The sequence below is a fragment of the Sparus aurata genome, chromosome 7 (assembly GCF_900880675.1).
Source record: "Sparus aurata chromosome 7, fSpaAur1.1, whole genome shotgun sequence".
Classification (NCBI taxonomy): Eukaryota; Metazoa; Chordata; class Actinopteri; order Spariformes; family Sparidae; genus Sparus; species Sparus aurata.
Genome location: NC_044193.1, coordinates 29,946,518 through 29,970,906, shown reverse-complemented (window position 1 = coordinate 29,970,906; position 24,389 = coordinate 29,946,518). Strand labels below are relative to the sequence as shown.

The following is a 24,389-nucleotide window of genomic DNA, read 5'->3' as shown; positions in this document are numbered from 1 at the left end:
CTCTCATGTCTGAATGCCAAGATTAGAGCTACGGTTAGCCTAGATTAGCACAAAGACTGGAAGCAGGGGTAAACAGTTAGCCTGGCTCTGTTTGAAGGCAACAAAAGGAAGTCACTGCACACTGCATTCACAGTGCAATACATTCCCTCACACTTATATGACAGTACCCACCTTGGGCTGTCTCCACTTCTGACTTTCAGGCAAGGAACCTAAAAGAGAAGGAGGTCATTACGCCACAGAATCTTGGTTTGGTGCAAGACTGTGGTGCCAGCTATGTGAAGTCAGTGGGAGATGCATGGAGGAACGCATTAAAACCCAACATATCTATGTTGGATGACTTCTGATAAGACCACACTTCGATATGACTTATGAGAGTAGGTTAACCACTGCTTCCTTTCCCCAAATGATTGACAGGGCTAATAATACTGTGACCAAAGAGGGCCGGTCTGTCCAAATAAAGCTGATGATACTTGGGCAGGGTCATGAATTGCCTCAAGGACTTTTAGCAGGAAAGGAAAGTCATACCTGCAGCATGGTCTAACCCTCTCAAACTCACCTACTATTTAACCAGCCTCAGCTCTTTTAGATTAATCTTTTATTTACTGAATTGTGATTTTTATCAATTCTTGATAATGATTGATAATAAATAAGATAAGTTTGAGCTGTATGTATTGCCCTTGCTAAAACTTTGCAGTAAACCTTCAACTATAGTTAAAGTAGAAGTTGTGGTCATTGATTTATATGTCTCTTTGATGGATAATAGGTTATAAGTGTGCAAAATATCTTAAAGGTTCTTAAAGGTTACTCTAGCATAACAAATTGAAACAGTCCTTTAGGGTTTACCAAAAAACTCTAAAATTCAAGCTAGCACCAGACCAAGAGCACAGATCATTTAGAGGAGAGCTGTTGGTAACGGGCGTGGCTGGTGACTGTATCTGACTCAGGGGCTATTCATGTCAGGTGCCAAACCAGAGGAAGCAGGGTAGATGTTCAAACGTAGGCAGTGAGAAGCTAGGTGAGTCTCCTCGCTACAAGCTTAAGCAGTCCCTATTGTAATCCCATTTTAAAGTAACACCTTATAGGTTTAGGGACCTAACCCTTTATAAATTAGAGCTGGTCCAGTGCCTCCTGGACATGGGTATACTCAGGATCTAACAGACACTGTAAACAGGAACCCTTCCCAAACAAAATCAAGGGACAAATAACGTGTCGATATACAAATCAGTGATTAACCTACTCTCTGAAGTGTGTCCTAGCATTTTCCTGGAGGCATTTATTCATCAGAAGTCATTCAATGTATATATGTTGTGTTTTAGTGGTTGGTTGGTTGGGTACTTTATAATCCTTGACAGGAAATTGTTTCATTGCTCCAGCCATTAATAGTCACACATGCATACATACATACATAAATACAGTTAAACATACATAAATAAGGTTAAAAAACATTCATCCTGTCCCTACAAGGGTCTCAAGTGCATCTCCATGCATCTCCTATTGGCTTCAACACAGCTGTCACCACAGTCCAGTCCCAAAGCAAGATTCGGTGACATGAGGACCCTTTTTAGGTTTGTGGCTTTCAGGCCCTCCCTGGTTGGCTGGCTCCTCCTACTACATTGAGCAGCTGGCTGCACCTGCATAGGAGTCTGCTTTTCTTCAAAGACAGCTCTCTCTCTCTCCCAGCAGGAAGGCTGGTGCCTTTCTGGCAACCTACTTGTTTTTGTTGATTTGATTAAATGTATTTGTCCCCTTGATTATGTCGTATGTAGACCCCCATACCCCCATGGTGATGGAAAGTTAGGTGGAATTGCATAGTCCACAAAACATTTCTGCAGCTTTACAGCAAAACAGTGTTGCAACATCCCTTCAGCAGTAGTAGATCAGGACTTGGTTTACAATATAAGTAAACAAACAAACCAAAAAAATGGCTCCAAACAGCTGGACTAGTGTGATCAAAGTCTCCAAACTGATTTCGAAAAAGAAGCTATGTGCACCATTTTAAGCCAAAATCCTCACTGTAGCAGCTAAGCTAAAAGCGCTAGCATGCACCTTCGCGAGCACACACTGAGTGTATAGGTACCATCTTTTTAAATTAATTTGGGATCTCAAAGCTTTTGGAGACTTGGACTACACAGGACAAGCTGCCCCCATCTACGTCAATTGTTCAGGAGAATGTTGCTGTGCTGTTTTGCCATGAAGATCCATAAATGTTGTGTGGATTTCAACACTTCACTTGATTGCTCATTGATATAAGGGTGAGAAAATGACAATATTTACATTCAAATGTTTACAGTGTCAACACAGCAACAAGGACAGGAAGGGTTTATCTAGTGTGGGATAATAAACATTGTTTGCTAGCAAAACTTATATTTCATTAGTGTCATGTATTTAACCATCTATTTAAAGCTACACTGCTCGTTTAAGAGATGAGATCAGGTGGATAGCAGCAACCAGTGTGGTATGGTATGGGCTGTTAGAAGGACTGAAGGTAGTCCTGATCTAGGGGCAATTTGCAACCCGCTACCCTTAAGTTACAGAACACTGATGTTGCTGGGCAGTGGTCAGGGCAGCAACAGCTCACTGTCTGAAAGCACCTTTTGAGTGGGGATAGGTAACATACATGAGTAAAAAAAAAAAGCAGTACTTTTCACACTCCTTTTTCAACCTGTACTTTTACATTTCACTTGAGTATATTTTTGGGCTGGTAGCCTACTTTTTACCTCACTACATTTTCCATTTACACCTTCTTTCAAACTAGTTTGCTCTCAATGCAGGGATTACATTTTTGAGGAAAAAACTGTTTATATCACATTTTTATATCAAAATCTTCAAAACAGGGCCGGCCTAAGGCATAAGCGAACTAAGCGGCTGCTTGCAATTGAGAAAAAAAGTTTAATTTTTTATTTGTTTTTTGTACATATCAAATCAATTAAACAAGTGACATAAATGAATGAGTGAATAAATAATTCAATTCATTGGTGTCAATAATTGTCAAGCACAGGTGACTCAGCTGAGGTGGGAGGGGGGCCCCAAATCAAATTCTGCTTAGGGCCCCAAAAGGCTTAGGCCGGCACTGCTGCAAAAGACAACAGTCACGTGATGAAGTTCTTGCTGTGCCTCCAGAAGAAAGACGCCCGATCTCAGCTTTTAGAAACTGCTCTTCCAACCTCCTCAGGCACATTGAAGTAAGTTGCAAAAACTGTAGATAACTCTGTAGCTGGCTAAACAACGTTAGCTATGTTTTTCATGTTTACCATTAATCTTTGATATTATGATAATGACATTAAATTATCTAGTAGCTAGTGGTCTGTTGGGCTTATAAATTGTGTTTTTAGAAAACGGTTAACCTGGCATTATGCCAACATCACTGTTTATGTTACCTTTAAATTAAGATATCACAATGGAAAGTAACACACTTTTTTATTAACCAAGTAGGCCTAGTTGTTTAAGAATAACTGTTATTATTGTTACTATAACTCAATTTCACTGTTCTCTTTTATTTGGAGCAGTTATACTCTTACTTGCATATAGATTTACAGTTCTCTTCACCCTTTTGACGTGCTATTTGACTTTCTTACTTTGAAACAGAGCCAGGCTAGCTAGTGTCTTAGTACTAAGCTAAGATAAAGTGTCCATTGCCTCATTTTCAGGGGTCAAAGGCCAACAAGGTTAAAGATTGGCCATCTACTTCGTTTGAATGTCTTGGCTAGAAACCTTACCAAAATATCTTTCATCAGTTCATCTCTCTCTCCAGTTTCAGAGGGAACCTCAGCCCTGACCCTGTGCAGGTCTGTCATATCTGAACGTTGCCGCCCGGACTCCATCCATCCCATTTGCTGTAACTGCTTATCCTGTGGCCAATCCCCGCTGACATAAGTCTCGGGACAGGTTACATCCTGGACAACATGCTAGTTCATCACAGGGCTGACCTATAGAGACATACACTGCCTGACCCCCACAAAAAAAGGTACGAATCCAACAAAAGAGTTTTTTGGCTGGGCAGTTCACAGTCATTCACATCTACGGGAGATTCAATAGACCATATTCACACAGCGGCCATTTTCCTCTGAAGTTAAGCTCAGGGTGGGAGACTCAAATACTGGGATAATGTTATGCTGCTATGTCCCTATTTGCAAAAAGAATACATACAGTATGTAATCAGACAAATGATCATTTCACCGCTTAGATACTTAAAATCTGGAGGGACATCGAGGCATATTTCAAGGTAAAACAACATATTTGAAAACCCACTGGATTTTATATTTTAGAATGTATTTGTGACTTTTATATCATATCGTATTGTATTATGTATGCTGTATTAAACGCTAATGTTAGTTAGGAAGCGGTTAAATGCTAACGTTGTGTACATGTGTAAAATTTGCTCTCAATTGTGGAAATGAGGCTTTATTGTTGTGACATGGGCAAATACAGGTATGTGGAAAAAAAATGCTGACAGCTAATCAGAAGCGCTGTAATTCACCTGTGACATGTTTGTATAAAGGAGAATAAGACTGACAGTAAAGTTCTTTTCCTGTGAGGATTTCGGTTAGAGCAGCCCACAGTGTTATTCTTCCATCATGCCCCAATGTCGGTCTAGCACAGGGCAATCATGTTAGGAACGCTGTGCTAATCGCGCTCTGACGACACCTGAGCTGTTCTCTAACATTAGCTAATAAGTTAACAAATAAATATATCTAGAAATACACCCTGACAACCCTCCACATTTTCACTCTCCCTTGTCTTTTCACTTGCTGATCCATCAGGGAGCTGTGAAATGATAACAATTTGCCAGATTCTCTACCTTGATTTGGTTTGCAACCTGAACGACAGCAGTGCGACCATGAATAACCAACCCAGTGAATAACCTAACCAGGAATCAAATCCAGGACCTTCTTGCTGTGAGGCATTCACCACTGCGTACCTATGCTGCCCCCACACTGATTTATGTAGGCTACGGCAAAGTGCTGGATTACATGTCTCAAGAAGAAAACACTTCGCGTCACAAATGATTTCTCTCGCTTACAGGTCTTCCTGTTGTAATGTTTTCCCTTTTTGTTTTCCATTTATCTTGCTTTTCTCTGATTCAATTGCACTCTATTCTTTCCGTGAATCATTTGCTGTGTGTGTAGCAAGGGTGTTCTAACTGCAGGAGGCGCTAGCAGTGGGATAGGTCAGTAACCATCTCTCTCTCCAGTCCTCCCCCCTCAGCCACCCACTTTGCACCCCTGCACCCCCCCCCCCCCCCCCCCCCCCCATCACCCAGCACTGCAGAAGAGGCCTCTTGTCTCCCCCGCAGTCTGCAAGGCTTTTCTTTAGCCCCCCCACCCCTATTCTTTCTCCACTCTCTCTCTGCTTCTCTGCTGGTGTTAGTGTCCTCGTTTGGGTGGCACTCTGATCATGATGACCTCTAGCGACATGCAATGTTCAGAGGATGTGAAGTACATGATGAAATGGTGTACCCGGGACATGACGAGCCTCACTTCCCCTGGCACAGATTTGTTGTTATTTATCTTTTCCCTTTTTTGTAAGAAGGGAATCTCATGCTTCCTGCTCCTGCCTGTTTCCTACAGAGGGCGCCATCAACAGTTCCGACGCAGCTGTTCTTGCATTATAACCTGCTCACAGCCCCCTCGACATGTCCCTTCTCCTCACTTCCTCGCCTCCCCTGCTCTCATCCGTCTCCCCTTCTCTCCTCTCTGTCGCCCTGATTATAATGCGCCCACCGTGCGCTCAGGTGAATGCTGGCTGTGGGTCAGTTGGGGTCAAATGCTAAACTAACCTGTGGCCAGTTCAACCAATTAGCCTCCCTCTTGTTAAGTACAAGGGCTGTTTTGTCTCGCAGCCTGCACCTCTTTGTGTCTGACAGCACACACACACACACACACCAGGGTCTTTCAGTCGCTCCTCCAGCTACAGGGGGCGCCAGTCTCTACACCACCGCCACCACTGCTGCTGCCATCACCTCCCCTCCCCATACTCCTCCTCTCTCCACCCCTTCCCCCTTACATCCCCTCCTCCATCTGCCCCTACCCCATCCTCCCCTCTTTCTCCCATCTCCTCCTCTCTGCTTCTCCTCCTGTCCCTCTCTGACTCCCCCTTTCCTCTCCTCCCCTCGCCCCCAGCTCCTTTCTCCACCCCTTCCCTCGTCTCCCTTGCTCTTGCCTCCCCTCCCCTTCCCCTCCCCCTTTGAAAGGCTGTTAAGCGCTCCTTCTACACACAGCACTGCAGATGAGGCCTCCGCCTCCCCCACAGTCTGCCAGGCCTCTCTCTCTCTCTATCTCCTTCAGCCTCCTTCCCTCCCTCCCTCCCTCCCTCCATCCTTTCCTTCCTCCCCCTCTCTCTCGCTCACTCCTTACAACAGCATAGCAACACGGACTAGCCAGCCAAGGAGAGTCTTGCCTCTCCCTCCCTCTTGCACTGGGGTAATTTCCCTCCATTTTAGATGCCTCATCCCAGGGCGGCAAAGGATGGGAATTTAATTAAATACTTGGAGGTAAAAATATATACAGCGAACGCATGCATCCGATGTCACTCATTTTACCTGGTTTGGTAGAACAGTGTGACTCACTAGATGCAGTCAGATCTGATTGATTCCTACTCTGGGAGAGTACCTTTCATCCAATGATGCACCTCAGCAAAGGGTTAATAATGTAGTGTTCTATTTCTAACCAAGGCTTTTCAACATCTCTTTATTGGTAACATGCAGACTGGATCCATTTGGTATAGCTGTATAACCAGGACACAGGAGGACATGTTGTAGCTCTCTGACAAACACATCCCAAATTCTATTTCATGTTTTCTTGAAACACCTCATTGTGAGAGGAAAGGAGGCTGTTCAGACAAGGTCCAATTAAAATGTGTTGCATATCACTGGTTTCAGGCAACCAACTGGTTATGGAAGCTAGACAGCAGTTGTATAAAATCTGTATTTTGAGGATGGCCACATTAAAGGCAATATTCATCAGCTATCAGCGGCCAAAATACAGGAGTAGAATCTTTTCAATTACACCAAAGATATACGTAACACTCTGCTCTTGTGAGGTTCAATTGCTGAGCAACTTCTTTTTGGTTACTAAGCAGTGGTTGACATTCCTGGAACTATTTTTGGCTTCTCATCAAGGTGTGCATCCTTTATGCAGGGAAGGAAAGAAAATATGATTATTTCTTTAAGAAATGTAAGAACTTGGAAGAAAATCCCATTGATGTTCCCCACTGGATTCTCAAATTGCAAAGCAATGTAACATTTCATTAGGATGTCCTGGTGGATATGGATATGTCAAGGTACTTCAGACCTGATTGCTAAATGAAATATTCAATTGGCTAATTTGAACTCTTCCTCAAAAAAGATTTAATCAACTTAAGGGAGATTCTCATTTTCATATCTGGAGATTGAAGGCTTTATTTTCTTGAATAATTAATGAGAGTATATCATCACTGTTTGACTGTCAATAAATGACTTAACTTACATTCAATTAAAATGTTGCAGACAAACAGAAAACAAGTTGACATGCATCATTTGTGACCAATGTATACTGACAGTATAAGACCTACATTTTCATGCTGCAATTTGGTGTCTTAATGGTTAAGATAAATTGTTAAGACAGAAAAATTATGTCTGTAGGCAACCTTCTCAAATTGTGCTGAAATAGCCTGTACACCAAACATATCCATATACGTTGTTAACAGTTACTACATTTTCTTGCATTTTTTTGCACTCAAATCTTGGCTTACTCAGTGGGGAAGCTGAAAATCTCAGTGGGGAAGTTATTGTGCACCAGTCGGCATTTCTGAACAGTCTTGTCCCTCTGCCCTTCTACAGTTTCAAAAGAAGCTTTCGCCGTCTCCATGATGTCCAAAAATGTACACCGATGTCCCCATCCTCAAATCAGTACCTTCTATCAGTGTGCACCACTTTTCTAGTTCAGGAATGTTTTATCAGTAAGCAATGTTTTTCAATACGATTTTTGGAAGCACATTTTTGACTTGCGATTCCTCAAATTAATTCATATCTACCCTGTGATCCCTCATCACACATTGTGTCCTCAGTGTGGTCACAGGTGGTAAGCAGGGATTTTTTCTCTACTTCTTGGATTTCATTGTAGGACATTTAAAGACCTAAATCGTGAAAAAAATCAAGTATTTCAATATACAGTCATTTTTATTTAACTTAAGCACCGAAAAGGCTCTCCTTCTTAATTAACTTATAGAGGGCTAAAGTCCAGTGCCAACATTTTGTCACTTTTTCCAGAGGAGCAATAGAAAGCATCCTGACTACAAAATCTAAAATTGGCATGGTTCATACACAACCCAGGACAGTAAGGCTCTACAGCGGGTGATCTACCATCGACCCATCTACAGAGCATCAGTGGTATCAGTGAAGTTAGATGTCTGCACAGAGCCAAAAGAATTGTAACAGACAAAGCCCATGAACAGACTACAGAACAGCTTCATTGTGAGATTCCTTAACTCATCCTCATCACTTCACCCTAAAAAATGTTTTTCTTGTGTAGGATAAAGGGACTACAACTTGAATTTCATTGTACAACCATGTGTTATAATACACAAATTAAATGAACCTTTGAGTTTCTGTAACAACTTTTCTATATCTCTGTAAGTTCCTGATGACCTTTCAAAGGACTGCCAGGGGGTCCTGGCATTGAGGTTGAAAATCATTGTATCACTGTATTACATTATTCAAACACTCCCACCAATGCACTGAGACATTAACCACACAATGCCATATGTCTACCTCTCCTGAGAAGTAATCTATAGCCCTTTTCAAACCAAAAAAGAGGGAACTCCATTCACTGCTATACAAGTTAGCTAGTACCAAAACAATCACCGTGTGTTTAACTACTTTTGTATAAAAAGTTTCAAAGTCTTTGATTCCTAGAGTTTTGAGCGCAACACTGTTTTATCATAAAACCGCATTTTTAAGTTTTAAGAAGCAGGTTTAAAGAGAAAGTTTAAATTGAGAGAATTGGTGACAAAAGCAGATTTACAATATTTAATCTCAAATAAATAAACACACTCAAAGTGTTTCTAAATGTGCATCATCAAGTACTAAGAATGACTTTTGTGCACCATCCTTACTTATTTTGAACAAATAAGCTGGCTTGGTCATTAGGTCTGTGAGAAGCACGATTACAGCACTTTATTCTTCATAAATGCTTAAGTGAAAAATGAACATAAAACAAATACGCACTATTCAGAAAACACATATTGAACACAATTGTCTTTTTAAAAAAAACAAAAAAACAACAACAGAAAAAAGCTCACTTTTGTGGATGTCAGTATAGTTACTGTCCAGTCTCATGGGGCAAAGGAGTCCAAATTTTTAAAATTGAAAGCAAGTTCAGTAGAGTCAAGTTCATGAAATGCTCCTTTATACTGTAAGAGAATTAGAAGAGGTTGGAACAACTACTCTTTCAGAACAGAAATCATAAAAAAAAGGATAAAATAAAAAAAATAAAATCTAAGTTGAAAGCAAAACAAATCAATTCTGTTATTTCATTTATATATAGATATATTATTTTGCAAAAAAACTAGGTTTTTGTTAAAAAATAAACTTAAACATACGAGAAAATACCAGCCACCACAGCGACACCTATTGTTAAGCATACCAATGTAGAACATATGAGGCTACCTTACACACAGGTAATAGCAAATATTTAAGGGTACATGTATGGCAACATGTGTCCAAACATGTCTAAAAGACTGTACAAATTTACACTACCCATTTCAGTATAACTACATGAAAAATGATGGATTATCTGGTCAGCTTCAAAGCTTTCACTCACAACAACTCAATATTTAAGCCACACCTACAAGTTCAGTGGCTAAATCAACACGAATAACTCCTTATCTCAATGTAATAAAGTATATAGAAGGCAAAAAACATTTTCTATTTGTTTGGTGTAACTTCACTGTTGTCTTTGCACCTTGCTCCCACTCAGGGAAGAAACATTAAAACTTTGTTAACAAATCTTTACATCAATCCTAGCTGCTCGTTGAGTACTGCCTTTAAATGTCACTGGATGGCTTGTTTTGAGTTTTCACTCCACATCACTCCCTCCTTCACAGGTACCCAATTTGACTGGGCAGTGTCCTTTAGTTCAGGCGAGGCAGATTTGTTGCCGTGGATCAAATCTCAATCGTCTTTCTGACTCTGTGAATTGGTTTGATTTTATCAGTCAGACCTGCTGTTTGCCCAGCTGGGCCTGGTCTCTCCCGCTTCTTGCAGATGATGGTACAAACTTCGGAATAATGATGGGCAGAGTGTCTCTTCCTTTGGCAGCATGTCTTCCTGAGCCCTCTGAGGGCCCAAAGCCATTCTCTACATGCTCTCCTTCATCCTCATCCTCATCATCTTCGTCATCCTCATCGTCTTCGTCGTCTGACAAATCATCTAGATCTGAAACAAACTTGGACCCTGTCCTCGGCTCACCTCTCTCCTTAGTTCCAGTAAGCTGTTCGTTACCACGGAGATGTACATCTTCCTCCTGTTCATTGTTATCCGTCTGCTGCTCTTCCTCGTCACTGTCAGAGTCAATGGCAATGGGCTCTGAGAGATCGAGAGGCATTTTCTGTTGTAAGGTGCTGTTGATTGTCTTGGTTTGGTCTTTGCTGGCACTGTTGGATTTGGGGGCAGATGGCGTTACTTTAGTACCATCCACAGTCCCTGTTGGCTTTCCCTTTTGTGGCAGGGCCACACCACCATTAGCAGCTACACTCTCCCTGTGTCTTCTAAGAGCCTGCTCTGACACACCCATATGCGTCCTAGATGTCCGCCTCTTGACATGTCTGCCCTCATACACGACATCCTGGACCACCACCAGCTCGTGACTCACTTTGCTGAGCTCGTGCATACTGAACCCCAGCAACACACTGGCATTCTGGGTTTCGCATTCTTGTACGCATTTCCTCCTTTTGTTGACAAAGTGACTGGAGATGTCGGACTTCCATAGCCACAGACTGGATGCCAGCTTCTCAACCTCCCGTCGTGTGGGATACGGCGCTTGATTGAAATACTGCGTTAGAAATGCCTTCCTGGATTCATATGACTCATTTTCGTGGCCTTTGGGGTCGAGGGCCAGCGCTACAGGTTCATCTGGATTTTCTTCAAACGTAGATGGACCGTTGCTATCCCGGGGGTTGGCCCTTTCCCCTGGGGGTCCTGGCCTCCTTCGTTTTGGTGCACTAGTGTCAGAGCTATCAAAGCCAGCCCGTTTGAGAGTGCTGCTCTGGGCCTGGCTTACTCGAGAAGAATGAGCTGCCCGACTGTCCTGCCCATTCTGGGATTTCCCAACACCTCTACAGTGCACCAAGTGTAGAGTAATGGTGGAGGCCGTCATGTTACTTGTGTAAACCCCCAAACAGTGAATACACTTGTAGGTCAGTTTCTTTTCGACAGGGTGGACTGTTTGAATCACCTGGTGCCTCTCTCTCAGGTGGTGTGCCAGTGAGTCTGAGATCGGCCCCTTAAGAATAGAGAAACAAAGAGGACATAATGTCTTGCCAACATCCCTCTTGTAGGGAACAGATGCCTGTGGGGCACTCTTGGCGGGTGCACTGTCAGTGGCCCCTGAAGGTGTTTTGGGTGTAGGCTGAGGCATTAACCTCTTGCCTGATAATAGGGAGGCAGACAAGGCTGATGTGACAGAGGTGTTATTGTTCTGAGCATGAAACGCCACTGACTCCTCTGGGGCATCTCTCATGTTGTAGGTAGTGACAATCAACTGAACATTCTTGGGATTACCCTGCTGCAGAGTGAGGTCAAAGGTCAACGGTGAATCTGTACGTGGTCCAACGCTCTCATCTGGGTGCGACAGCCGCATGTGGGCCACCATCTTTTCCACATCATTGAAGGTTGCACGGCAGTGTGGGCAAGACAGACCATGGATCAACATGTGGTTTAACAGTGTGTCACTGGGGAGATAGCGGTTGCAGTAGAGACACTTGCTGGTGAAGTTGTGGATTTTCATGATGTAGTTGGCTACAGCAGGCACCTTCTCTGCTTTGTGCTCCTTCTCAAAATGTGAACTGTACACATTCTCTGGAAAGAGCTCATTGCAGATAGTGCAGATTTTCCACTTCTGGGTGTAGGATGTGCCAAGAACTGAGGAGCCACCTTTTTTGGCTGTGACAGAGGCTACAGTAGTAGCTGCTGCCTGGACACGTGAACCCAGGGGGTTTGATTTGAGAGAGGAAGAGGCACTGACCCCAATTGGACTCCTCATGCTGCCACCAGAAATAAGCTGCTTTGCTGCGTGCGACTGCTGGGGCACAGATACCTGGGCATTCCCCGGCAAAGTAACCCTCACCTGTTGGCTGCCGATAGAGAATGGCTGGGTGCTCCCAGCTTTTAATCGAACTGCGTCATGTTTCATCCCAGATAGAAGACTTGAGTTGAAGCCTGTCTTTGATGCAATGACAACCCGACCCAGCTGCTGCGAGCCAGGAGACCTGGTCGTGGCCATTACAGCACCTTTAGGGCCCATCCCAATGATGGTCTTGTCTCCTTGAGTTTTGGGGGGGATCATGATGATGGGTTTGGGACGGGGGACTATCACACTGGTGTGCCCAATCATGGCTGTCACCTGGTAGCCAATTCTCTCGTGGTCCTCAATAACATGCTGAACAAGTGCCTCATAGGTCCTTGGAACAAACAGACACTTCTTGCAATGAATCTGGTTACTGTTTACAGTATTTGTGTTATTACTCTCTGTATTCCCTGTGGCCCCTGCTGTGCCACCATTTTGAGCATGTGTCTTCTCTCCTGGTTTCACAATGTAGGGCTGGGCCACTTGCTGGAAGTGTTCCCGGTAGATGTGCTTTCGCACCACATTGTACAAAGGGTCCCTGTAGGTGCACTTCTTGCAGTAGTACACCGCCTGTTCAACACTGTCCCCAGTCCTCTTCAGTACTCCGTCCTTTATCATGATCCCCCCAGCTCCTGCCACCATTCCACCGGGGCCCTGCCGCACAGTGTTGTTAGGCATGTGGAAAAGTTTGATGTGCGTTTCCAGAGTCTTTTTGTTACCATTGTAAGTGCAGTAGGGGCAGTTGAGAAGAATGTTGTTCTCAAAGTCCTCGCTGTGGACATTGCGGAAATGGCTCTTGTATGCAGAGAAGTACTTGGATGAAAAGAGGCAGCCGGAGCAGCAGAAAGGCTTTGATCTGTAGTCCTGGAGACAGAGGTGAAAAAAAGCTTAGACTTTACAAGGTTTTTGAGTGAATAAAATACAAAATTATTTTATTGAACCTTTTCAATTTTTCTGCTTTTGTACACAAACGTTATCATTAAATCAATACACTTGAAGATAAACATTGCAAAAAACATTACATTTATAGGTGAGTGTGCATCTGTGTGTGTCACACACCTGGACTTTGGTATGTGATGGTTCCCACATGCACACATCTTCCCATGTCGTGTGCTTTATATACACATCTGGAGGAGTAAAGTCTTTATAGTCCTAAACAACAAAGAAATTAAGATTAATACTTGATGACTGAACAAAGGCATAACCAATCCAAAGAATATTATTGGAAACATCTATAAGGGCCAAGATTGCCTCTATGGACTCATGAAACACTTTACAACCAGACAAAAAGAAGGGGCTTCAGAGTAACTGCAGGCTACAGATTTGTTGACATGTAAGCATCCAAAATCTGCCGGGTATAACCTGCATTTGAATTTTTTTTTTTTAGAAAAATGTCACAGTCGTACCCATTCACAGCTTTTTACTGTCCACTGTGACAACCATTTACATAATGCAGTGATTTTGATATATTTTTTAAGGTTTTCAATGGAGTGAGTCCCAGGGTAATTGAATGGGTCCCAAAGTGTGCAAACCTAGGAAAAACTTATGTTTGAATTAACGTGTGTCAGATTATTATTATTATTATTCCTAGGCTTGCGCGACGGTGACATTTACAAGTAACATCTATTTGAATATATAATACACAGACATTAAAGACAGAACCTTGAAGTGCTTATAGTGAACACACTTCTCTTATGCTGTGAATCCCAGACAACTGAGGCTAAGTTTTATTGAGCGGCACTCAATCGCATTTAGCAGTATGCTAACTAGAGCAGTGGTATAAGCTGCAAAGTAGTATGTCTTGATGACTGACAAAAAGGTTCTCACCTCTGCAAGAACTATAAGCATTATGAGTAAATGGTCTCCAAGGGATTTTTTTATTTTATTTGACAGCAAGGTTTCTGTTGTTTATTTCTGTGATTTCAACACAAATGTGTTGTTCACAAAACAACATTATCAGGGAAGAACAGGGTGCATCCCTTAGACCAGGGGTACTCAAAGACAAATCTTAAAGGGCCACAAAGATTTTTTTCAATGACTCAAAGGTCCATGTATTGGGGTCGGTCAGGCCACATGCAATAATACTGTAATATTCAAAACAAAATGTGCTTTTCATTCTAAACAACAAAATACGAACTAAAATAAAATGTAATTTCCATTTTACTATAAATTAAAATACATAGTTGAATATTTCCTCTTTTTGTTTGCCTTCAAACATTGTGTCCATCACTTCAGTCATGCATTATTTTATTTCATTGTGACATAGATGTGACAAGCATCCTGCTTGCAGCTTGATATGACAATTTCAGTGCATTTATTTGTGTTGTGCTTATCTCTGAATTTTGAGGAAATGTCTCTTCAAAATTCCTATGCTTCGTCTCATAATGCCGTTTCAAATTGGAAATCTTCATCACAGCTTCTCCTGGCATATTGTAACGCCCCTTGTGGACTGTGGCGCAATGACTCTTGGGTATTCTGTTGGTGTTGGTGTAATTATGGTTCGTGAATGTGTTTGTGAATAAGATGATATGTAAGATGGTTGTGGGTTAATTCACGTCATTTGTTCTTTGATTGTTGAGTTTTAAAAAGGATGATAAACATTTTGGCACCATGAGTGAAAGGGTGTTTGCCAGGAGAAACTCCCCGTCCGTTACAACGTTTGTGTGTTTGATAATATATGATGAGACGGGATAGAACTAGTTAAACTACGTCTGGCCTTTGTTACCGCTGCATTGTCAGATATGTGGGGCTATGTGGGGGAGAATGAATGCAAATTTTAAATCACAACTTCTATGAGTCGCGGATTTTCACTGTCCACTTTGTAATAGCAGTTTACTTGGAAACACGCCATTTTCAATCTTTTACCACCGGCAAAATGTGAATACGCGAACTGCTCCGAAAACGAAAGTGAAAGTTAAAAGTTGCGCTCGCAGCGGTGAGTGACCCAGCTGTCTCTGTATCGTTGGCATGGAGACAAGTCCCGGTGCACAACGTGCTGACCCAACCAAAACACATGGTGAAGGAATAAAAGTTCGGGGGCCACAAACAGGAGGCCGGCGGGCCGGATGCGGCCCGGGGGCCACCTATTGAGGATCGCTGCCTTAGACCCTTCAGTAGTAAGTTACTGTATCTTTTCAGATTTGAACACGTCAGAGACCAAAACACATATCTAGCAACATTGCTGATCATGTTTTCGAGCTAGAAAATAAGTAAATGTTTTCATGTATGGGTTCTATATAATGTTATTGTGTAAAATAAATCTTACAGATTCTGGCTCATTCTCATGCTTAAATTGACAAATTAAATTAAATTGACAAAGACAAGGTTACCAACCCAATCAAATATGAGGAACTTTAAAAAAATCTAGATGTCTCCTTCAAGATCCCTGAACCCCATTTTTTGCAGTTCACTATCATCATAGATTCTCTACATTTATGTAGCAGTGCCAGGCACCCTACTGCTTACACTTACTCCCCACTGCGAACCAACTGGATTCTCAACTACTAAATCAACCTTATTAAAGAAAAACAGATTTCCCATATGTGCACAAGCACTACATTTATCCAAACAAGAACCATTTTTAAACCTCAGCAAGAGGTGAGAATGATGCTGGGAATGTGAGTTTGAAGACAAAGTCATATTTGGCATTCTCAAGGAAACTCAAGGAATGCATAAACTGTATTCATCTTAAGGTCAAGCCATCAACATGAAGATACAGTAGAATGTGCCTACATCATTAAAAAAAAAAAAATACAAAAGTTTTGGCATGCTCACCTCTAGGTGATCTCTGCAGAACTCCAAGCCGATGTCTCCCAGGACCTTCTTGACATTTTTCCTTGCTTTCCGCAGACTGCCTAGGTTATTGACAGGGAGCTGGAACATTCTGCCCACCTGAATAGAAAAGACACACACAGCATGTTGTCAAACGGTGTAGGGTAACATAAGGACAGGTGTCTGTTAACTCAACCCAAAGTCAGGAAATAAACAGTTTACTTAAAAAAGAACCTTGTACTTAAAATCAACTTTCCAAGTATGACACATATAAAAGGGAAGCCATGATCAAAACAATTTCAGAGATGACAGTCAGTGCTCAGACTCAACACTGATGAAGAGCATCCTCTTAACAGGGGTACAGGTAGGGCTGGGCAATAAAACGATCTCGAACATTTTCACAATAAAAATTTCCACAATAACGATGATAAATTTATGACCTTTATTTTCGATAAAAAACTTTTTTTTTGGAGTCCGTTTTCCTCTACCTAGAAAACACTACACCAACAGCCAATCGCACAGCAGAGAAACAAATGCATGTGGTGGATGCATGTTTCTGGCCCCTCCCACTCACAACAATTCAGAATGACGATGTCGAGCCGACACAAGAAACTGAGCGGTCTGACTAGCAAAACGGAGTGTGAGGAAACTCACAAAGACACTGATGAAGCTGAACTAAACAAATACCTGCAAGCTCAACAATGTGCATTATTCACAGGATACAGTAGCATAATCATCCTCAACATTTAACTTTTTATCATTTTCTTTAATCAATGTTCAGTTCAGTGTACTACCTCGAAAATGTTTAAGACACATTTGAAACAAGCAATTTGTTGTACATATTTATCATGTTATTTATTCAGTGTTTAACATAAAGCCGTTTGGTTAGTTGGTTCTGTTGAATGTTTGTCATCTAGTATCTGACAATAAATAATTGTATTTTATAAACCGGAGCGTACCTTCTGATTTGTTTTGGGTTCTGTCCTAAGGAGGATACTCTTAAAACTGTAAATTCAACATTATTATTATTGTTAAAAATATATCGTGATAATTACCGACATCGATATAAAAAAAACATACCGTGATAACACTTTTGGCCATATTGCCCAGCCCTAGGTACAGGCAAACAACAGCCCTGTATTAAAACAGCAACACAGAGGGCTGCATCAGTGCAGGCCTACTGACCCCGACAGGTTTGTATTTTACAACTCTGTAAAGTTATCACAGCAGCAACCATTTCCTTTAATTATGTTGATAGTGCGGTAAACCACAGCAATTTAGTTCTCATGTTACAAAGCAGGGGTTGACCGACATGGCTTCTTCAGGGCCGATGCCAATTATTAGAAATCAAGCAACCAAGCAACCAGTGATGGAATATACCCACGTTCAATTTAGTTGAAAAGTACTGTTCCTATGTACAATTTTCAGGTACTTTAAGAGGTGTGGAAATTTCAAAATTATAAGATGCATCATGATGCGGATATAGAAGATTCTGCAGCGATGCAGAGACAGAATAATTGAGAGTATGCTGCTTATGTTGATTGTTGATTGTCCGGCATCACCTGTATGTCGAAGGGAGGCAGACATCATCTGCGAGTGACAATAAAAACTAAACGGGGTAATTTTTTAAACGACATTCCAGGGCACATGTCGGACCTTATGAACTTGTTGGGGAAGTACGAACTGGAGGAGACCCAGGCTAAGCGTGACCTCTGCCTCACAACAATTACTAATCATGTTAGCCATTTTCACCTGAAGCCAGTATCTGCAGCCATGAATAATAACTGTTACAGCAAGCCAAGCTAATCAGCCCCAGATCTGAAGAGGCGCTGTCTACTTTGCCATCAAACTCTGACAGAGGTGTGTGCAGAAGAGTCAACAGATGCCTTACTTTAAAGCTGCCATGTAAAAACAATACCATTATGAAAAACGTGTAAGGCTCTGCAGATAAATAAATGTTTTGTTTTTGTAATGTTTATGTACTGAGGTACAGATATTGAAAAGTATGCAGCTTATATTTTGTAGACTGCTGTAGTGTGATTATTGGAATGACTTTCTGAATAAATGGGGAGTTCAAATGATGAAAAAGTAGCCACGTGTAGTAATATTGATCACTGAGGATGCCATACGCTGAGACGCATCGAGATTCGTTTTGCATTTGAATTGTTGACAGCAGAATCGTTTTCTATCTTGAGGCCAGTGAAGATTCAAACCTCTAGGTACTTCACTAGAGTACTTACATTTTCTGCTACTTTATACTTCTACTGCCTTTATTTGATCGATTAAGTTACCTGTTACTTTGAAGAGTAAGGGCAAGACATTGTAAGAGGATGTTGCATACCTGATACTTGGAAAAATGCACAATAACAGCCCGATAATCTGTCCACGCCAGAAATGTGTGCCTGTATGTTTGTGATTGGTCAACATGGCACATTTCTTGATAATGTTGTTTAGCCCGGCCCGTGCTGTATAACTGTGTTGTTTTGCCAGAGCGCTCGGTGTTGGATGGCTGGCAGACTGGCTCACACAGGCAGTGTGACAGAAAGACGACAGACTCAATGACAGGACCCTGAAACTGAGGCCGCTAATTGGAAATACAGATATTATATAGTTTGTGTCTGCACTTTTTCTGCCGTGACATATCAAACTTTCTCTAGTGAAAAAGGCCTGCTAGCACAGCAGTTTAACAATCTGGTGAGGCTTAACCAGGCAAACATGTTACCACAATACCTGATATAACCCATGACAACAAAACAGAAAAAAAGGAACAATCTGGAGTTTTGGACAAGGCATTTTGATGCACATATGTGTAGGAAATGCCATTAACTTTCCTGCTAATAATTTTACACATGAGCGTGGGCAACCACTCCAGGCACAGTCCGCCTGGTTAGGACCCGACAGAGCAGGCCCGGTTGAAAAAAAAAAAAAAAAAAGTACAAATGAGTATTAGTAGTAGTTACTGCCTGGACTTAACTCCAGTTCCGTTTGCATGGAACAATGCCTTTTCACGATCATCCACACTGTGCATGTCAGTAAGCAGCATGAGCAAGTGAGCTGTAACCATGATAACAACTGTGTAACAGAGGGTAAGGCCCTGATCACTAGTTCTGTAACGATATACCAAACTCACGATTCGGTTTGTATCACGATTTTTGACCCAAGGTTCGATACAAACCTCGATTTTATTTTTATTTTTTTATTACACATTTTATTCATGTAACATTTCAATTACTTCTGTATGTGATACTCGCCTCGCAGTATTGGCAAACTGAATCAGTGTGAATGGATGAGCCGGCTGCACATATGGAGGCCGTGTCTATCGGATGGTCTGTTAACTGCACAGGTCCCTCACCCAACTTAAAAGAGAAATGTCCCACAAAGCAACGTTACAGAACCAAACTAAGGTAACGTAGTAACTGTCTTTGGCAACGAGAAAAAAATACAGCAGCTTTATGTGGAGAAGCATCTGTCCTCTTGTCTGTCCTACCGACTCCTCATCACATTTCTGCCCGAAAGCGTCAGTCACCGGCAAAAAACTTTTACTCACCAAGTGTTTGTGATGAGAATAAATCACCATGACGGTCAGCCCTCCTGACCGAGACTTCAGTGAACTTTCCCCCAGAAAACAGCCTCCGTCCCCGCCAGTGACAGTGTCAAACAGCGACCTGTTCACTGATGATTATGTAATTATGTAATTTAGAGTGAAAAATGTAATTGTGTTACTTTCCAGGATGTTTGGTGGGTCAGGATCTCAATCACAACACCTTAAAAACAGCATCCATATGGTTATAAATTATTCACGGGTTTAGATTTATAGGGGGACACCTGGGAAACACCTTGAAAACACACACGTGTCATCATCATGACGCGTACCGTCACGTCTCTTTAGGAGCCGCAGCGCCGGCTTTCTGTGTGAATTACATAGTGGTTCGTCTTTACTCCAGCGGTGCTTCGCTCTGTGTGAACGACCAAGGTCAGAGAATTGGCGAACCACCGATGTGGTGTTAATGCAGCGTTGCTGTGTGAAAGGGGCTACTTATAGCTCATAGGGCTGGATCTGGACTTGAAGTTGTGTCGCGATTCTGCCTTCTCACGCCGCGAGACAGGTTCGTGGATCTGAGTGTCGCGATTTCAGTTTGGATACGTGTATCGTTACAGCCCTACTGAACACACAAGTAAATGCTTTGAAAATGCTTATATTGGGCAAAAAAGAATATTGCATCCGTTGAGTGGGGCTGTGTGTGCGACAGACCTTCATATGTAATTGATGTGATTGATTGATAACTTTGCCACTAGTGCTGAAAATTTGAAGGCAGTTCAACATCTTTAAAAACAGCTAGAAATGCCTGAGGCGAAGCAAGAGGGGAGAGCACGCCAGGTGCATCGTGCCATAGGAAAACAATGGTTTAGTGGACAACGCGAAGCTAGCAACACGTCCTGGTGCGATCATCCCCTAACACAAACAGCCGCAGCTCACATTAGGTGCTTCAGCTCAAGTCAGGTCCGGATTTAGAACACAGAAGGCCCTCTGAGTTTGAATCAGCCTTGGTTACTTCCCTCTCGGACTCAGTTGGGTTCAAACAGACAAAAGCCAAACTGCACTCCATTTCATTCTATTCCTTTGAATGATAGGTAGTGGTAATGTATCAGGCAGGGCCAAAGGACACTTCTCAAGGATACAGACAATGCATTTTGGTGGGAAAGACTGAATGTCAACATAACTTTTGATTGTGGATGAGAAAACTTCAGGGCACTAAAGTTTCAAGCTAGTGCTAAATGGTTAGCAGCTTATCTAAGTTTTTAGCTATGAACTACAGCTAAAAAAATAGCTTATGACAAAATTATTATTCTTATAATTCTATTCTCAACTCTTTTTTTGTTTTGTTCCAGCAGTTAAAACCTGGCCAAAACCCATTTAGCTGTCAGGAGTAGAGAGAAAGGTTGCTAGTGAAAGACGGATCAACTGGTACCTTACAATACATAATTAAGCCACCGTCATCCCATTCACTCTGTGTTATAATCACTTACAATAAGTTTAGCATTAGTATAGGACAGAGGAAGTACAGGCTGTTCAATTCACTGTCCAAATTGGCAGGTCGACTGTCTATTAAAATCAGAGCTCCATGTAGTGAGGTCAAAGGTCACTGATGTCAGATGACATAAAGGCAGCTCAGTCACAAACAGCACAGTCCCAAACAATTCCTGTGAATGCCTCAGCTTATTTGCCTTCTAGAAAAGACAAAACAAAGAGGGGGAACTGTTTGCGTGTGTGTGGCTCCACCAACTGTTGGTCTAATGAAGAGCTGAGCGAACCAGACACATTTCTGTCAATCCGCCTGGCTGTCTCACTTTCTTCCATTGAGAAATGTGCCAGCGCAAGAATGAGTGGAAGACACATCCTTGCCCACTTCCCCTGTCTGTCTCTTTCCTGCTTCCTCCCATTACTTGTAGATGGCGCTAGAGAGGAGCTCCATTATGTAAGCCTCGCTATACTCTGCCTGCCCCCTTTTTCTCCCTGCCTCGCAATACCATCACAGAATGGCGCCTCCTATTGAGTCAGCAGCAGCCTCTACAATATGTCTGCAGTGGAGGGGGAGGGAGGGAGGGAGGGAGGGAGGAGAGGAGAGAAGGGAGGGAGGGAGGGATGTTGGAAGGGGAGGGACAGAAGGAGTGAGAGAGATCAGTGAAGGGGGAGGGTGAGTATGTGTGTGTGTGGAGGGGGGGCAGCTGGGAGGAAGAGGAGGGAGAGAGAGAGGAGGGGAGGGGAGCGAGTGAGCGAGGGTAGAAGGAGTGTGAGGGGAGAGATGAGAGGGAAGGAGAGAGGACAGGGAGTGAGCGACGGAAGTGGGAGGGGGAGGGGATGGGGAGGCAGGGAGGTCGGACAGACAGGATCAGGGGCGAGGGTGGGTGAGGAAAGGAGGGGAGGAGGCTGGGAGGGAGAAAATGGAAGAGGGTGAGAGAAAGAGGGGCGACGGATAGGCATGGGGGGTGGGGGGGTGGGGGGGTGGAGGAGGAAGAAAAGGAGAGAGAAAAAAAGCCAAGGAGAGGCTGAGCAGGAGGGAAGGGAGGGAGAGAAGGAAGAGGAGAGGGAGGAAAGGGGATAGGAGGCTGCTCGGCTCAGCTCTGCTCTGCTGAGGGCTGCTGGCAGAAAACAGGTTTCCCCCTTTTTACTGTGCTCTGAAAAAAAGAAAAAAAAAAACAGGAGGCCTACAAACCTTCACCCACAGATTTCCTCACTTACTCTGTCAGTCCTCCACTGGGACGTGACAACCTATGTTCTGGTTGACTACTGCCATCCACCCTTAGGTGTCAATGTGTAGATGTTTCCTGAGGGGAGAAGCCGCCAGTGACGTCCATAACCACAGAAAAGTTTGGGATGCTTAAAATCTCCTGGGGTTAGTTGTGTCAATTGGCTCAACACCTGTCTGTAACCCTGAGCAATAAAGCTTGAGGGCTGACTGTTGGTGAGGGTCGTTGTGTGTTTGGATGATAGTAGTGACCATGATCATCGTCATGATCTGACACTTGCCCTGACTAAGTGACAGCCCTCCTCCCCCTGGATCAAACACGAGGTATGAGTGCATCACAACCCTGTTCCAACTGGTTGAACTTGGACCATATTCTGATCAGCTTTAAGGGTTTGGTTATTCAAGAGAAAACTTGCATTGTTTAGGAAACAATTGAATGAATTCTATGTCACAAACGGTATTTGTGAATATGCATCCTGTGTCCCTGAGTCAAACCTCTATCCAGTAATGTAGATGCACTCTCAATATTCATAGCATTGCATTGAAAACGTTACCTCGCAACATCTGTCGTGGCAGCTTTAGTTGTGGACAGAACGAGCAGATCGTGCGGTGCGGGAGCGTTAGTGTCAGTGAATCTAATCTCTGATCAACATCTGGCAGGATCCAGATCGATAGCTTTGGCAGGGAGCTGCTGCCACTGACAAAGAATTGGGGACACACTGCGCTAAGTTAGCATGCTAAGCTAGCCAACTCGCACCAACAACACGGGCTCAGTTCAGAAACTAATGCTGCCATTTGTGTACTTAATTTTCCCACATAGGATGTTCACTTTTATTATAGCGGGCTGTTATAAACAAACCTCAAGGAGAAGTCGTCCAACTTGAGTTAACGTTGAACACCCTGACTTATTGAAAACATAACGCTGACTATATCGACAGCCAAGTTACCTTAGCTGTAGTTCTTCACCACCACCCATCGCATCACCGCAGGTAGCCACGGCTAACGGCAAACTCTGTCGATCTGACGGTTACAGAGCCCAACATTATGACAGACAAGTTTACCTGCTTTCACATCCAGTGCTCCCGTCTGAGTGAAATGTGTCACCTCAGGATGACTGAGGAGATGTACGTTACAGACACTTCCACTCCTTCCAGATATCTCGCTAATATCCGTTCAGGTGACAGCTAGCTTCGAGGGGGAGAACCAGCCACCCGGCCGTCGGTGTATCCTCCAAACCCGATTCTCCCTCGCCGACTATCCTCTTCCTCTGGTCGGCAAACGGGAACAGAAAGCCTCCGAGACTCATTAGACAATTATAACCTCCATTCTCTGTATCGGGGCGGGCAGGCACATGTCCTGTTTATGGGAACATCTACCAGCGCGTCCAGTCTTTCAAATAAATGACCTAAGTGTGCCTATGATTGCCAGGCAGCCGACAACGTTTTGCCCATTCTCTTTTCTGACAGACAATACACATCCAGCCTAGAAACTGCCCTATCCAAAATGGCGCAAATAAAAGGGGCGGAAGTGACATCTACTTGATTAGCATAAATAATCTCATTGTGAGAGCCTCGCGAGTCCGGTTCATTAAAACTCTTGATTGGTCCGTCAATCAGTTCAGCCAATTAAGCATACGCTCCCGGAAAAAATAAAAAATAAAAAAAAACCTACCTGGTCCCTCAAAACCTGGAGCCTGCCTTCTGTTCCTGTAGTCGAAGCTGTGGGGTAAACAACCAGGCGCAGTAGTGGCGGGATATGACCGACAGCGGGCGTCCTTCTGGAGTGGGCCGCTACGATTTATGCGCATGCGCGTTTCCTCTACATCTGGCGGTCCCCCCTCCCCTCCTTCCCTGCGGAGGGTCGGATGTACACAGAGCCTCAGCACTCAGTTTGAGGAGTCTCCACTGTTGGGCTGACTGTAGGTGGCGCTGTACTATGCTGTGTTAGTGACTGCCTAATTCTCGAGACTGACCGGGACTACTTTCCTGCTGAAGGGCAGCCCAGAGAATGGTACCTTGTACTGATAGTTAGTCCAATGTCACACTGCATT

At 43.2% G+C, this 24,389-nt stretch overlaps 1 protein-coding gene across 2 annotated transcripts; it reads right to left on the bottom strand.

The window, feature by feature from the left end:
* Positions 1-8,136: 8,136 nt before the first annotated feature.
* adnpb (activity-dependent neuroprotector homeobox b) lies at positions 8,137-24,123 on the bottom strand. 2 transcript variants are annotated; one of them, XM_030423457.1, is made up of 4 exons: positions 24,011-24,123; positions 16,095-16,211; positions 13,380-13,472; positions 8,137-13,184 (listed from the first exon to the last, which is right to left on the bottom strand). In XM_030423457.1, exons 2-4 carry the CDS (start codon positions 16,200-16,202, stop codon positions 10,191-10,193), a joined length of 3,195 nt encoding a protein of 1,064 aa, XP_030279317.1. In that variant the 5' UTR covers positions 16,203-16,211; positions 24,011-24,123; the 3' UTR covers positions 8,137-10,190. The 2 variants fall into 2 exon arrangements, with proteins under 2 accessions (XP_030279317.1, XP_030279316.1); XM_030423456.1 differs by lacking the exon at positions 24,011-24,123 and adding an exon at positions 23,401-23,867.
* Between the last annotated feature and the right edge of the window lie 266 nt (positions 24,124-24,389).